The sequence below is a fragment of the Giraffa tippelskirchi genome, chromosome 4, assembly GCF_054371585.1.
Source record: "Giraffa tippelskirchi isolate mGirTip1 chromosome 4, T2T-mGirTip1v1.2.pri, whole genome shotgun sequence".
Classification (NCBI taxonomy): domain Eukaryota; kingdom Metazoa; phylum Chordata; class Mammalia; order Artiodactyla; family Giraffidae; genus Giraffa; species Giraffa tippelskirchi.
The window spans coordinates 146,312,173-146,325,940 of NC_137278.1; the positions used below are offsets into that span (position 1 = coordinate 146,312,173).

Here is a 13,768-nt window from a genome sequence, read left to right on the forward strand (position 1 = left end):
GCCCACTGACCATCCCTCGATTACCCTTCTCCCTATTGTCTTTTCGGGGAAGTCAATGGCACCCCACTCCCAGTACCCTTGCCTGGAAAATCCCATGGACGGAGGAGTCTGGTAGGCTACAGTCCATGGGGTCACTAAGAGTCGGACATGACTGAGTGACTTCACTTTCACTTTTCCCTTTGATGCACTGGAGAAGGAAATGGCAACCCACTCCAGTGTTCTTGCCTGGAGAATCCCAGGGACGGCAGAGCCTGGTGGGCTGCCGTCTATGGGGTCACACAGAGTCGGACACGATTGAAGCGACTTAGCAGCAGCAGTAGCAGCTATTGTCTTTTCTCTACAAACCTATACACTCAGTTTCAACCACTTTGTTGGTTCAACTCCTCTCTCCCTCAAATCATTTCACACGTGCAGGTCAATGACTCAATAGCAAACATCTGTGTCCTGTGCTGGTAGAGTGCTAGTGATAAAGTCACACATAGGACAAAAGGTCTAACTGAATTTTCCCTACTTATCAAATTAGTAAGACTCCAATCAATCAGAATGATCTCCGACTACCTTCTATTCATTCTATATTCTGGAATACTAGAATACAATGTTTCCCAACTCAAGACTACTCATATATTCTGATATAGTCTATCCTTAAGCACATACACCTGTGTTCTAACCACTTTGCAAAACTAAATCCAGATGCGGTTTCCATAACAAACTTTTGTGGCTCCTTAAATATCAAAATACACTCTACTCTGCGTTAATATTTAGTCCAACTCTGCCTTACATTACAGCCATTTGTCTTATCTCCTACAGTGAAGTAGCTTTTTGTGTGTTAGAATGATAGCTCTTAGAATTACTATGTATTTGTACCACATGAAGGCACTTGATTATTTTCAAGTTCAAGTGAATTAGCCACAAATAATGATGACTGTATTCAAGAAAATAAAGAATAAAACAAAATATAAAAACTGTGCTGAAATATTTAAATTACAAATTTTATTATTTGTCAAGCTACAAGAAATATGCTTGCTATGTAATACTACCAAAGTATAATTAGCTTTTTTCTTCCCTCACCCCAACCACACATTTATAAAACAATTTAAATATGAATAATTTGACCAAGTTTTATTATATTTATCAGAACGCATTCTTAATAAATGCAAATATTTGTATATAAGTAATAGAAACCATAGTCACGTTTACCTGCTTAACATATCAGCCATAATATCCAAGGCTTCTAGCTGAACAGAGACATCTTCCTGCTTTGCTATTGCACTGGTAAGACGCCCAGTAATCTTTTTACATACATTAGCAGCTAATGCAGAGCCTGCATGAAAAAGGAACCATAAAAATTTCAAGGTGAGTATGTTAAATTCCACCTTAAATTCATTCTAATTACTAAATATTCAGCAACTCTAAACTTGATTTAAAAACTGACTCAAGAGATCCATGTCAGAAAAATGTTTCAAAACAGGCTGTTTTTCAATAAAATAAGTTATTAGACATAAACAAGAATTAGAAATAACTGCAGAAGAGTACATGAAACAGGGAAAACAATATCGATTCAGTAAACTCATATTGCACAACTATTTCAGTGCACCAGTGCGAATGCTGGCTATGGGGCTATTAGCAGCTGTAATGTTTACACCTCTAAACTGGAAAGCAGATAACATTTTTCTCTACTTGAGTCATCTTTAGTAGTAACCTAATGAGATCCTTTCCAATCTAAGTAGAAATGTTGTTCCAGGAGACTCATCAATAAAGGTTATTAATATTTTAAAGTAGATCTGTATTGTTACTGACCAAAGAGAGGAAAAAAAGGAAAAAGAAACTGTGAAAGTAAAAATCTGCATGGTTAACAGAATTCCTGTTACAGCCAGAATCAGCTAAAAACAAACATGTTTAAATGAGAGGGAAAAAATGAGGAAAATTATCAATACAGCTAATAAAAGGATGCTTGCTCCTTGGAAGAAAAGTTATGACCAACCTAGACAGCATATTAAAAAGCAGAGACATTACTTTGCCAACAAAGGTCCGTCTAGTCAAGGCTATGGTTTTTCCAGTAGTCGTGTATGGATGTGAGAGTTGGACAGTGAAGAAAGCTGACCAAGGAAGAACTGATGATTTTGAACTGTGGGGTTGGAGAAGACTCGCGAGTCCCTTGGACAGCAAGGAGACCCAACCAGTCAATCTTAAAGGAAATCAGTCCTGAATATTCACTGGAAGGACTGATGCTGAAGCTGAAACTGCAGTACCTTGGCCACCTGATGCAAAGAACTGACTCACTGGAAAGACCCTGATGCTGGGAAAGTCTGAAGGCAGGAAGAGAAGGGGATGACAGAAGATGAATGGCTGGGTGGATGGCATCACCGACTCAATGGACATGAGTTTCAGCAGGCTTCAGGAGCTGGTGATGGACAGGGAAGCCTGGCATGCTGCAGTCCATGAGGTCCCAAAGAGTCGGACATGACTAAGAGACTGAACTGAATACAACTATAAATAACATACTTCAGAGTTGGTGAAATATTTTTGAAGTAACTAATTAGTAAGGGTAAAGTAACAATGACGTGATACAGTGAGAGGAAAAAAACCCCATAACCTCGGGGTTAAAAAATAATGGGTATGAATCTTCTTCACCCAACAAGGTAATCAAAACTTTGGATGAATTAACCTAATCTGTCTGAATTTCAATTCTCTTATCAACAATCTACATTATTAAGACTTCCCATATGACTGACGTTTAGACAAAATGTAACAGTACACATGCATCATCTAGCATGATTAATAAATATTAAGTAAATGAATGAAAACTACATACTAAGACTACATTTTTACCAACAGACATCTTTCCATGAAAGAGTAATTTCACTCCATTTGCAGATGAGACAGTAACTTTAGACTGCTCAGTTCAGTCACTCAGTTGTGTCTCACTCTTTGCGACCCCGTGAATCGCAGCACACCAGGCCTCCCTGTCCATCACCAACTCCCGGAGTTTACCCAAACTCATGTCCATCGAGTTGGTGATCCCATCCAGCCATCTCATCCTCTGTCGTCCCCTTCTCCTCCTGCCCCCAATCCTTCCCAGCATCAGACTCTTTTCCAATGAGTCAACTCTTCATATGAGGTGGCCAAAGTAGTATTGGAGTTTCAGCTTCAACATCAGTCCTTCCAGTGAACACCTAGGACTGATCTCCTTTAGGATGGACTGGTTGGATCTCCGTGCTAATTTAAGTGAATAGCTTAGTAGTCAAGACCAATTCTAAAACTTACATAAAAATTTCTGTTGGAGATCAAAAGCTAATTACTTGACAAATTCATTAACTGTAACTGTTTTAAACTTTTTAAAATTGTAAGTAGTTATAAAAGGCTCAACCTGAATTAAAGATACTAGTAAACTAAAATCTTTCATAGCTATCTTAATAGTGTTAAGTTTTACACCATAAATTCTAATGCAAAGCAAAATTAATACTGAAAATGGAAAGCTAATCAAAATAACTCATGATTTTGGTTATCTTTTCTCTCATTGCATACACTAGTTTCACTCTTTTCTGCAAGTCACTGTACATGCAATGATATAAAATCAAGTTCCAACAACAAAATTTTTCAGAACTGGTACTCCAAAGAAATACTTAAATTCAATCAAAATAACTGAATTTATTTTTAAGCAAAAATAAGACTCTAGATTTTTTTCCCTTCACTGTTCAAAGGGATGTTTACAAAGATCTTTCAGGGGTAAATACATCTCTCTCTCTCTCTCTGTGACCAGGAGAAAAAAAAATTAGAGGAGAAACACTTGCATTTATAAAAGGGAAACAGAAGGAAAAAACACTCTTGCTTACCACTGGAAGCTGGAGGAAGTTCTCCAATTACTGTTTTGAGGCCAATACTCGAAATATCTCGAAGTTGTTCTTTATCAGAAAGCATGTTAGTGCAGAGGGTATCTACAATTGTCTCTACTTGGTATTCTTTCACTTTACTCACTAAAGGGCCAAGACTGTAACACAGAAAGAAAAAAAAAATTTAATCTAGATAAACACAAAAACAGAAAAAGAGACAAGCAGTATACGAATAAGAGTATAAAAATTCTTGATTAATAAGCTTCTTGCAGTTTCCAATTTCTTCCCACTTATTTTCTTCATAGTATCATGAAACTCAAGATGCTTTCACCCTACCCCCACCCTTGGCAAACCCTTCAAATACACATCTTGTAATAATAAAAAAGCTAATTAGGAGTCTGTTTCTAACAAGAACCCCATGACTTACCTGCAATAGAAATTCCATCCAACATATCACATTTTGCCAACTGTGATCTTTCTGTCCTACCATCTAACACCAACTTCATTCAATTTCTAAGCTCAAGAATTTATATTTCTTTTATTTTCTTGTTTTAAGCATCAAGTAATCAGTTGCAGAAAGCAAACAAGTCAGAACCTCTCCATGCTTCCAAAGCATCTTGTATATGCCTTTCATATTAGTATCTCATACTGCTATTATTTTAGCACTGCCTGTAAGTCCACTGGTTGAAGATAAAGGCAAGCTCTCCTTCTGTGTCCTTCCCACAGAATTTAGCATAGATAATACTTGGGGCATGACTATCCATTGAAGAGCCACTGTACTCAAAACTATACTGAATAACAAAAGTATGGCCCTTATCTTCAAAAATTTACCATCTTGTTGGTGAGGTAAGGAACACACAACTATTTTAGAAATTAACTGAAGGCATTCACTACTCTGCACAACTGAAAAAAAAAAAAAGAAAACTTTTAAATGCAACGTTAGTATTTATTCACAGACAGACAGGAGACCGCACCTCAGAGACAAATTTTAGGTACTTGTATTTACGGGATGTAGTTATAAAAAAGAGCATTTCAAATGGAAGGATCAGATGTTAGAATGAATACAATACACACTAAAGAGATGAGAAGTCAAAAGAATTGCCTGACTTATAGTCATTACTCATATTAGTTTTAAACTTTCAGGGTCATTTTTCAGGGACCCCAAATCAAACTTAGAGAACCGTTGCTATAAAATATTAACTTAGCCCCCAAAAAGGTATAAAAAAACAAAAACAAACCAACAGGGACTTCTCTGTTGGTCCAGTGGTTAAGACTCTGCCTGCCAATGCAGGGGACATGGATTCAATCTCTGCTCCAGGAAGATTCCACATGCCATGGGGCAACTAAGCCTGTGCGCCACAACTACTGAGCCTGCGGTCTGCTCTGCAACAAGAGAAGCCACCCTCAATGAGAAACCTGTGTGCCACAACTAGAGAAAGCCCTCTCACAGCAATGAACGCCCAGAGCAGCCAAAAAATAAATAAAAATGAATTTTCAAAAATAAATAAAAACCAACAACAACAAAAGAAACAAATAGAAAAAAGGCAAAATGGCATGCTGAAAGCTTCCTATAACAACATTTACAACAAACAATGAACTAAAAAAACAATGCCATCAAAGGGAAGAAATTATGAAACTGAATAGAAGGAAAAAAAGCAAGACAACCATCTGCTGTCTACAAGACACATAATTTAAAAATAAAAACAGATTAAAAGCTGAAAGTAATAGAAAAAAGATACACTATGCAAATACTAATCTAAAAAAAAACTGGGGCAGCTATAGTAACATAAGAAAAAATATATTCCAAGATACAGTGGATTTAAAAAGAAACATTTTTACTCATAAAAACATCAGGAAGACACAATTATAAATATGTATGCCTCTAATCATACAGCTTTAAAATACATGAAGCAAAAATTGACATTATTAAAGAGAAAAACAGATAAACAGACAATGATAGTTGGAAATTTTAACACTCCTTCTCTCAGTATTTAATATCAAGAAAAAAAAAATCACAAAGGATATATAAATCTGAACAACACTACCTGATACCTTGACCTGACATTTATAATATACCATACCCAACTTCTGTAGAAAACACTTTCAAATATACACAGGGAACATCCACCACAGTGAAAGTCACTCAGTCATGTCTAACTCTTTGCAACCCAATGGACTATACAGTTCATGGAATTCTCCAGGCCAGAATACCGGAGCGCGTAGCCTATCCCTTCTCCAGGAGATCTTCCGACCGAGGAATCGAACCAGGGTCTCCTGCTTTGCAGGCAGATTCTTTACCAACTGAGCCATCATATGCTGAATCATAAAACCAATCTCAATATGTAGACAGAACAATACAAACCGAAACAAACAAAATAAGCCTCTCTGAAATCTTAAAGAGTATGATTCTCTCATCATATGCAATTAAGTCAGAAACCATTAAAAATAAACATCCAGATAACCTCTAAATATTTGAAAACTGCTTCTAAATAACTGGTAAAGAAAAATCACAGCGGCGATTAAAAATGCTTCAAACTGAATGATAAAAAAATAATCACAAATTACTTGGAGAAAATATACCTTTAATTGTTTAAGAATTAGGAAAGGAAAAAATGAGCAGAGAGAAAAATAGTAAAAAATAAAGAAGCAATCAGTAAAAATAAGGCAATACACAATAGGGAAAATGAACAAAACTTAAATCAGTTCTTTGATAAGATCAGAAACAAATTACCAAAATTAGGATTAAAAGAGGGGGATATTCACTGACGACAGCTGTTAAAGTAGAATATCCTGAGGAATGAACAGAAAGTACTGTAATAGTTATGAGATATTGCAGTTAACAGTTAAAAGATCTAGTATTATTGTAATTGCTCATTCTCTTCAAATATTTCTGTAGCTTTAACACAATTTCAATCAAAATTTGAGCATGCTTATTTTTAAAACAGAACCTGAGAAACTGATTCTAAAATTTACATGAAATACAAAGAACTTAAAAAATTCAAAATACTCTTGAGAAAAGAAAAATGAGGCTAGAAAACTTACATGACCTTACTTGACTTCTACAGATCTGTACCAGTGTTTCTCAACCAAGGGAGATTTTTGCCCTTCAACAAAAATTTGGCAATGTCTGGAGACACTTTTGGTTGCCCCTATTGAGGAATGAAGGAATGCCACTGGCAAAAATAGTGGGTAAGAGCTGAGAGACTGCTAAATATCCAATAATACATGGAACGTACAAGATAGTTCCCCATAACAAAAGAATTATCTGGCCCCAAAACTCAAGAGCACCAAGCCTGAAAAAGCCTGAGCTATGCTAATAAAACAGTATGGCATTGGCATTGGAATAGACAAATAGATCAGTGGAACATAACCGAGTCTGGAAACAGATTTAACACTTTTATAATCAATTGACTTTTGACAGAGATGCCAAAACTGACAGTACAGAAAGGAAGATGCTTTCAATAAATGGTGCTTCAACAACTGGATATCTATATGGAAAAAGAAATAACCTCAATTTCTACTTCATAAAAATTAATTCAAGATAGATCACAGGACTAAAAATAAAAGCTGAAACTATAAAGCTTTTAGAAAACAAAGGAAAATCTTTGCAACATAATATAAACAGATTTCTAAGAACACAAAAAGCAATAACCATAAAAGTTGAAATGAATTTATAAATTAAGTCAAACTAAATTTTAAAGTAAATTAAAAATGTAAGATCAAATTGGGAGCAAATACTTATAAAATACGTATATGCCAAAGGACATATACCCAGAATATATGAACTACAATTCAGTAATAAAAAGACAACCTCAATTTTAAAAACTAGGCTAAGTCCACAAAAAAATAAATGGCAATAAACAGCATTAAACATCAGCAGTCATTCAGAGAAATGGAAATTAAAACTACATCTATACACCAACTGGAATAGATAAATTAAACAGCGACATAACCAGGACTTCCTGGCAGTCCAGCAGTTAGGACTCCATGCTTCCACTGCAGGGGGGACAAGTTTGATCCATGGTAGGGAAACTATCTGGAATGTTGAGAGTTGTAGCCAAAAAAAAAAAAAAAAGTAACACAACCAACCATTGATGATAATGTGGAACAACTGCAACTTTCATGTAAAATAGTACAAATACTTTCGAAAACAATTTCAGTTTCTTAAAAATCTAAATGTTCATGCGTGCCACGTCGCTTCAGTCATGTTCGACCCAATGGACTATAGCCTGTCAGGCACCTCTATCCATGGGATTCTCCAGGCAAGAGTACCGGAGTGGGCTGCCATTTCCTCCTCCAGGGGATTTTCTTCCACCCAGGGATTGAACCCAAATCTCTTATATAAGTCTCCTGCATTGGCAGGCAGGTTCTTTACCACTAGTGCCACCAAATAGACAACAGCAATTTCATTCTTCCTAAGAAATTAAGACACATGTCCTGCAATTCATACAAGAATGTTCACTCTACCTTTATGCACAATAGCCAAACCCTAAAAAGATATCATTGTGCTATCAATTAACTACTAATCAGCAGCAAAAAGTCACAAAACACTAATATGTCCAAAATAAAACCAACTTAAGGTGAACAATGCTGACCTCTAGTAAGAAGCTGTGAGGTAAGGACACAATTTTATGTTTTTCAAATGGTAATCCAGTTTTTTAAAAAATAGTTCAACTTTTCTCATGATGCCACCAACTGCATCATGTAGTTTCCATTCTATTTTCCACTACTGGTCTATTAACGTGTCACTACCTCACTGCTTTCATTAGATAAATATAACAGGATGTTTTCATATCAAGTAGGGTTAACCAACACATCTCCAACTCCAGTGATTTTCAGGGCTTTTTTGGTCTATCAAACAAATATCCTGCCCCTCTTTGCTCTTCATACCAAAATGCTCTTTAGAATCAACTTGTCTAGCTTGTGGGAAAAACTTACTGATTTTTCGAGTTAAGTTAGCATTAAAATAATTCAGAACTAACAACTCTGCTGAGTTCCTCTATCCAGGGACCTGAGATGTCTTTCCACTTGTTCACAAGTACATTTTTGCTATTGGTCAAGAGTATTTTAAACTTTTTCTCCTATAAAAGTTTTTTAAAAGATAAAATCATACGCTTACTTTAAACCACACAATATCCTCACCCAAAGTCACCATTGTAACATCTGTTACATTTATTGCTAGGCATTTTGTCTTTCTGTTGCTGTAATAAATGGACATTTGCTTCCATATCTTCTGTTTTATTTGCTTATATGAAAGCTGATTTTTGTTAATTTTACAGCACATTCCTTCACTGAATTTTTTATTCTCTTTTCTTGATTGACTTGTTTTTGCCTATGACCTTTTAAAATTCTTTTATGTCTTAATTTTCTTCTCCTTGTCTTACAGTAGCTAATGCCTTCAAAAGAAATCTAATGAAGATAGAGAGACACTCGTGTTCCTGCCTTTAGTGTGAAAGTATCTGGTAATTTATTGGCTTTTGGGTTGAGGTATAAATGTTTGTGCACTTTTTTACAAAGGACCTATGGATTTCTTGTTATTAAATGCTTTACTTGAAACAAATGATGAATTCACTTTAACGATATAAAGCATCTCTGAGCCATTCTTCATCTGACATTAAATATGACGCTGGTTTTCGGAAGGCACTTCATTCCTCTAATTATATTAAGTAGTCTAGGTGTTGGATTTTTTTCTTTTAAATGAAGAACCAAAGCCGAATCTCATCAGTCCCGTGACCACTAACCAGATAAGTTTTTTTCTCCTGATCTATTAACATGATGAAATAAAAATATTAATAAAGCACATAATATTAAACTGTCCTCATACTGAGGATGAAATTCACTTGGTCACGGTAAATCACACGGAATATACTACTGATTTTATTTTGAACATTTAAATGAAACTGATGTGTAATCTTCTCTTTTAGTGTTATATTTAGTCAGAATTTGTTATCAGTATTTGTTTAAAAGGTTTTAATACTTTATGTTCTGAAATAGTTCTAGAGCTATCTGTACTGGAATTATCTGTTGTTTGAAGTTTCAAAGAGTGTGCGAAAAGATTTTCCGGCATGAGTTTCTTTTGGGTGATGAGTTCTCCGATAAATTTCTTGATAAAGCTACTCAGTAATTTATCTATTAGGACTTTCCCTCCTCCTAGAATCAGTTCTTGAGTTTTATCTCCTAATATATTACTTTTGTTTATATCTTAATTTCTTTCTTATATTCCTAAATATATATCATCCCCCCCCAACTTGTTAAATTTTAAGTATAAGAGATCATCAAAAGCTCAGGTTTCTAACAAGATTCATACTCAAGTGAATAAAGATCTGTGTACCTCTCAATCTGGGACAAAGCCTACTTTTTATTATCATTTTTAAAGGCTAGTAATTGCTCAGCACATATGTTAGACAAAACTTTGTTTGTTAATAAGCACATACCAAAATAAAAGATGAAAAAAACTATTGAAGTAAAACTAGACTGATTTGCTTTATTCTGCAACTTATTTTTTTGAAGACCCATTTTATTTTAAACTTACAAATGTCCCAAGTTAAAGTTGTATTACATGTCTAGAAAAATCTATGCTAACCAATGATTTCTCAAACTTTGCCCGTTTTTACAGCAGATGTGTAAATCCTTAGCCTAAAATAAACTTAAAATCTTTATAAGAAAATTCAAAATAATGAGAATGCTCCATTGAAATTAATACCAAATATTATATGCCATACAAAATGAGATTAAATTCTATAATTTAACTTTATAGGAAACCAAAGGTTGTACTTACCAATAACTTACTATGTAAATTTAAAGGATTTCTAATATTTGATATGCATAAATTAAAAAGGTGCATTAACAAATTTACCAAGAACTAAAATTCTCTACCAAGCTGTCAATATCACACCTAAAAGATGCTCTCAATGCACCACTCTCCAAGGTAACGGGAATTCTTTGTAACTATTATATTATCAGTGTTAAGTGAACTATGGTTTTAACGGCTGCTATCCTTAACTAAGTCTTATTATTTTTTACTTCCCTTATCATTGGTTTTTAAACTCCACCTCGCCTCGGAATATACAGTTCAGTTCAGTTCAGTCGCTCAGTCGTGTCCGACTCTTTGCAACCCCATGAACCACAGCAGGCCAGGCCTCCCTGTCCATCACCAACTCCCAGAGTTTACCCAAACTCATGTCCAGCAAGTCGGTGATGCCATCCATCCATCTCATCCTCTGTCGTCCCCTTCTCCTCCTGCCCCCAATCCTTCCTAGCATCAGACTCTTTTCCAATGAGTCAACTCTTCACACGAGGTGGCCAAAGTATTGAGTTTCAGCTTCAACATCAGACTTTCCAATGAACGCCCAGTACTGATCTTCTTTAGGATGGACTAGTTGGATCTCCTTGCAGTCCAAGGGACTCTCAAGAGTCTTCTCCAACAGCACAGTTCAAAAACATCAATTCTTTGGCGCTCAGCTTTCTTCACAGTCCAACTCTCAGGTCCATATATGACCACTGGAAAAACCATAGCCTTGACTAGATGGACGTTTGTTGGCAAAGTAATGTCTCTGCTTTTTAATATGCTATCTAGGTTGGTCATAACTTTCCTTCCAAGGAGTAAGCATCTTAATTTCATGGGTGCAAATCACCATCTGCAGTGATTCTGGAGCCCAAAAAAAATAAAGTGTGACACTGTTTCCACTGTTTCCCCATCTATTTCCCATGAAGTGATAGGACCAGATGCCATGATCTTAGTTTTCTGAATGTTGAGCTTTAAGCAAACTTTTCACTCTCCTCTTTCACTTTCATCAAGAGCCTTTTTAGTTCTTCTTCACTTTCTGCCATAAGGGTGGTGTCATCTGCATAACTGAGGTTATTGGTATTTCTCCCAGCAACCTTGATTCCAGCTTGTGCTTCTTCCAGCCCAGCATTTCTCATGAGGTACTCTGCACATAAGTTAAACAAGCAGGGTGACAATATACAGCCTTGACGTACTCCTTTTCCTATTTGGAACCAGTCTGTTGTTCCATGTCCAGTTCTAACTGTTACTTCCTGACCTGCATACAGGTTTCTCAAGAGGCAGGTCAGATGGTACCTGGTATTCCCATGTCTTTCAGAATTTTCCACAGTTTATTGTGATCCACACAGTCAAAGGTTTTGGCATAGTCAATAAGGCAGAAATAGATGTTTTTCTGGAACTCTCTTGCTTTTTCGATGATCCAGCAAATGTTGGCAATTTGATCTCTGATTCCTCTGCCTTTTCTAAAACCAGCTTGAACATCTGGAAGTTCACAGTTCATGTATTGCTGAAGCCTGGCTTTGGAGAATTTTGAGCATTACTTTACTAGTGGGTGAAATGAGTGCAATTATGCAGTAGTCTGAGCACTCTTTGGCATTGCCTTTCTTTGGGATTGGAACAAAAAGTGACCTTTCCAGTCCTGTGGCCACTGCTGAGTTTTCCAAATTTGCTGGCATACTGAGTGCAGCACTTTCACAGCATTATCTTTCAGGATTTGAAATAGCTCAACTGGAATTCCACCACCTCCACTAGTTTTGCTCGTAGTTTTGCTTCCTAAGGCCCACTTGACTTCACATTCCAGGATGTCTGGCTCTAGGTGAGTGATCACACCATCATGATTATCTGGGTCGTGAAGGTCTTTTTTGTACAGGTCTTCTGTTTATTCTTGCCACCTCTTCTTAGGCCTTTTAACCTAGCTAACAAATCTGGCTGAACAAGTAAGAGAACTACTCTTTCTAAAGTTTCATAAGATATAAATACCATTGTCCTAGCCAATATAGAAACTACATATAAGGATACGTGTCTACGTACCAAGTACAAACACTAAGTCCAGTTACCTACAAACTCTAAAACACTCTACAAACACAAGGAACAAAACTAAGAGAATTTACCAGTTACCATATTGAACTTTTTAAAAGTTGAGGTGGTAGGAAGCAAGCAAAACACAACTTACCATTTGACAGCTAAATTCTGTACCTCTCCATTTTTATCTTCCAGTAACTTCAAAATCATTTTCACTACCTTTCTTTCACTATCATCATCCAACTTGATGGAATCTTTCTGCAGTTCTGTCATCAAATCATTTGTAGCCATAAACCTAGTAAAAGATTAAAATTTGTCAGTAAAATTTTTAAGCATTAATAAAAGTCACTGTTTTCAAATCCAATGCTATCACTTGTATCTAAGTCCTGATGTACTCTTTTAAACAATGTATCACTGGCTTTATTTTCCTCAGGTTACTCTTGATTTCAAATTTACTGACAGGACCTTCAATGAATGCTCGTTCAGTCTAATAAAGCTGACCCTTGGGCAACACAGGCATTAAAGGTGCTACACACACACCCCTCCCCCGCCCTCCACATCTCATCAAAAATAAATGTATAACTTTACAGTCAGCATCCACATCCACACAGTTCTCCATCTGCAGATTCAACCAATCACAGATCATTTAGTATATGTGGTATGCGTTTAATGAAAAATTTTCCCATGTTAAGTGGACCCGTGCAGTTCAAATCCATAGTTCTGGGGTCAACTATAATTGCATCGAGGCTTTTAGTGGAAGAAAAATGCCTCTTTACTTTTACTTTGTGTGTGATTTGAATTTTATCTAGGAAATCTTTAACATTAAGAATACCTTCCTGTGTAATACTGTTGTGTCAGACTGGGCGGCTCATATTACAAACCACTGGGAAAATTCCCAAATGCAAACTCTCACCTCGGTCCCAACTCCCACCACCAGGATCAAGTGTATTTTCAGAAGCATGTTTGGAAGCAGAAAGCTGTTCCACCAGACATCCAGCCCCCTCTCCTTAAGAACCACTGCGAAAGGACAAAGTTTTAAACTACACACAAGCATAATTCTTATCAAGCCTTGTTAAACTGCTTAAAAAAGAAAAGCATATGGTCAAACTAGGATAACACAGGTAAATTAAGC

General features: G+C 36.1%; 1 protein-coding gene across 4 annotated transcripts in view; it reads right to left on the bottom strand.

Moving 5' to 3' along the window:
- CAND1 (cullin associated and neddylation dissociated 1) overlaps positions 1–13,768 on the bottom strand; it is a 37,163-nt gene that overhangs the window by 14,562 nt on the left and 8,833 nt on the right. For 2 of the 4 annotated variants that reach the window (XM_081589833.1, XM_081589834.1), the window contains exons 2-4: positions 12,788–12,931; positions 3,834–3,988; positions 1,198–1,321 (exon numbers count right to left, since the gene is read on the bottom strand). In XM_081589833.1, the coding sequence (XP_081445959.1) occupies positions 1,198–1,321; positions 3,834–3,988; positions 12,788–12,931 (423 nt within the window). The remainder of the gene's footprint in view (positions 1–1,197; positions 1,322–3,833; positions 3,989–12,787; positions 12,932–13,768) is intronic. The other 2 variants (XM_081589837.1, XM_081589835.1) reach the window with 1 other exon arrangement.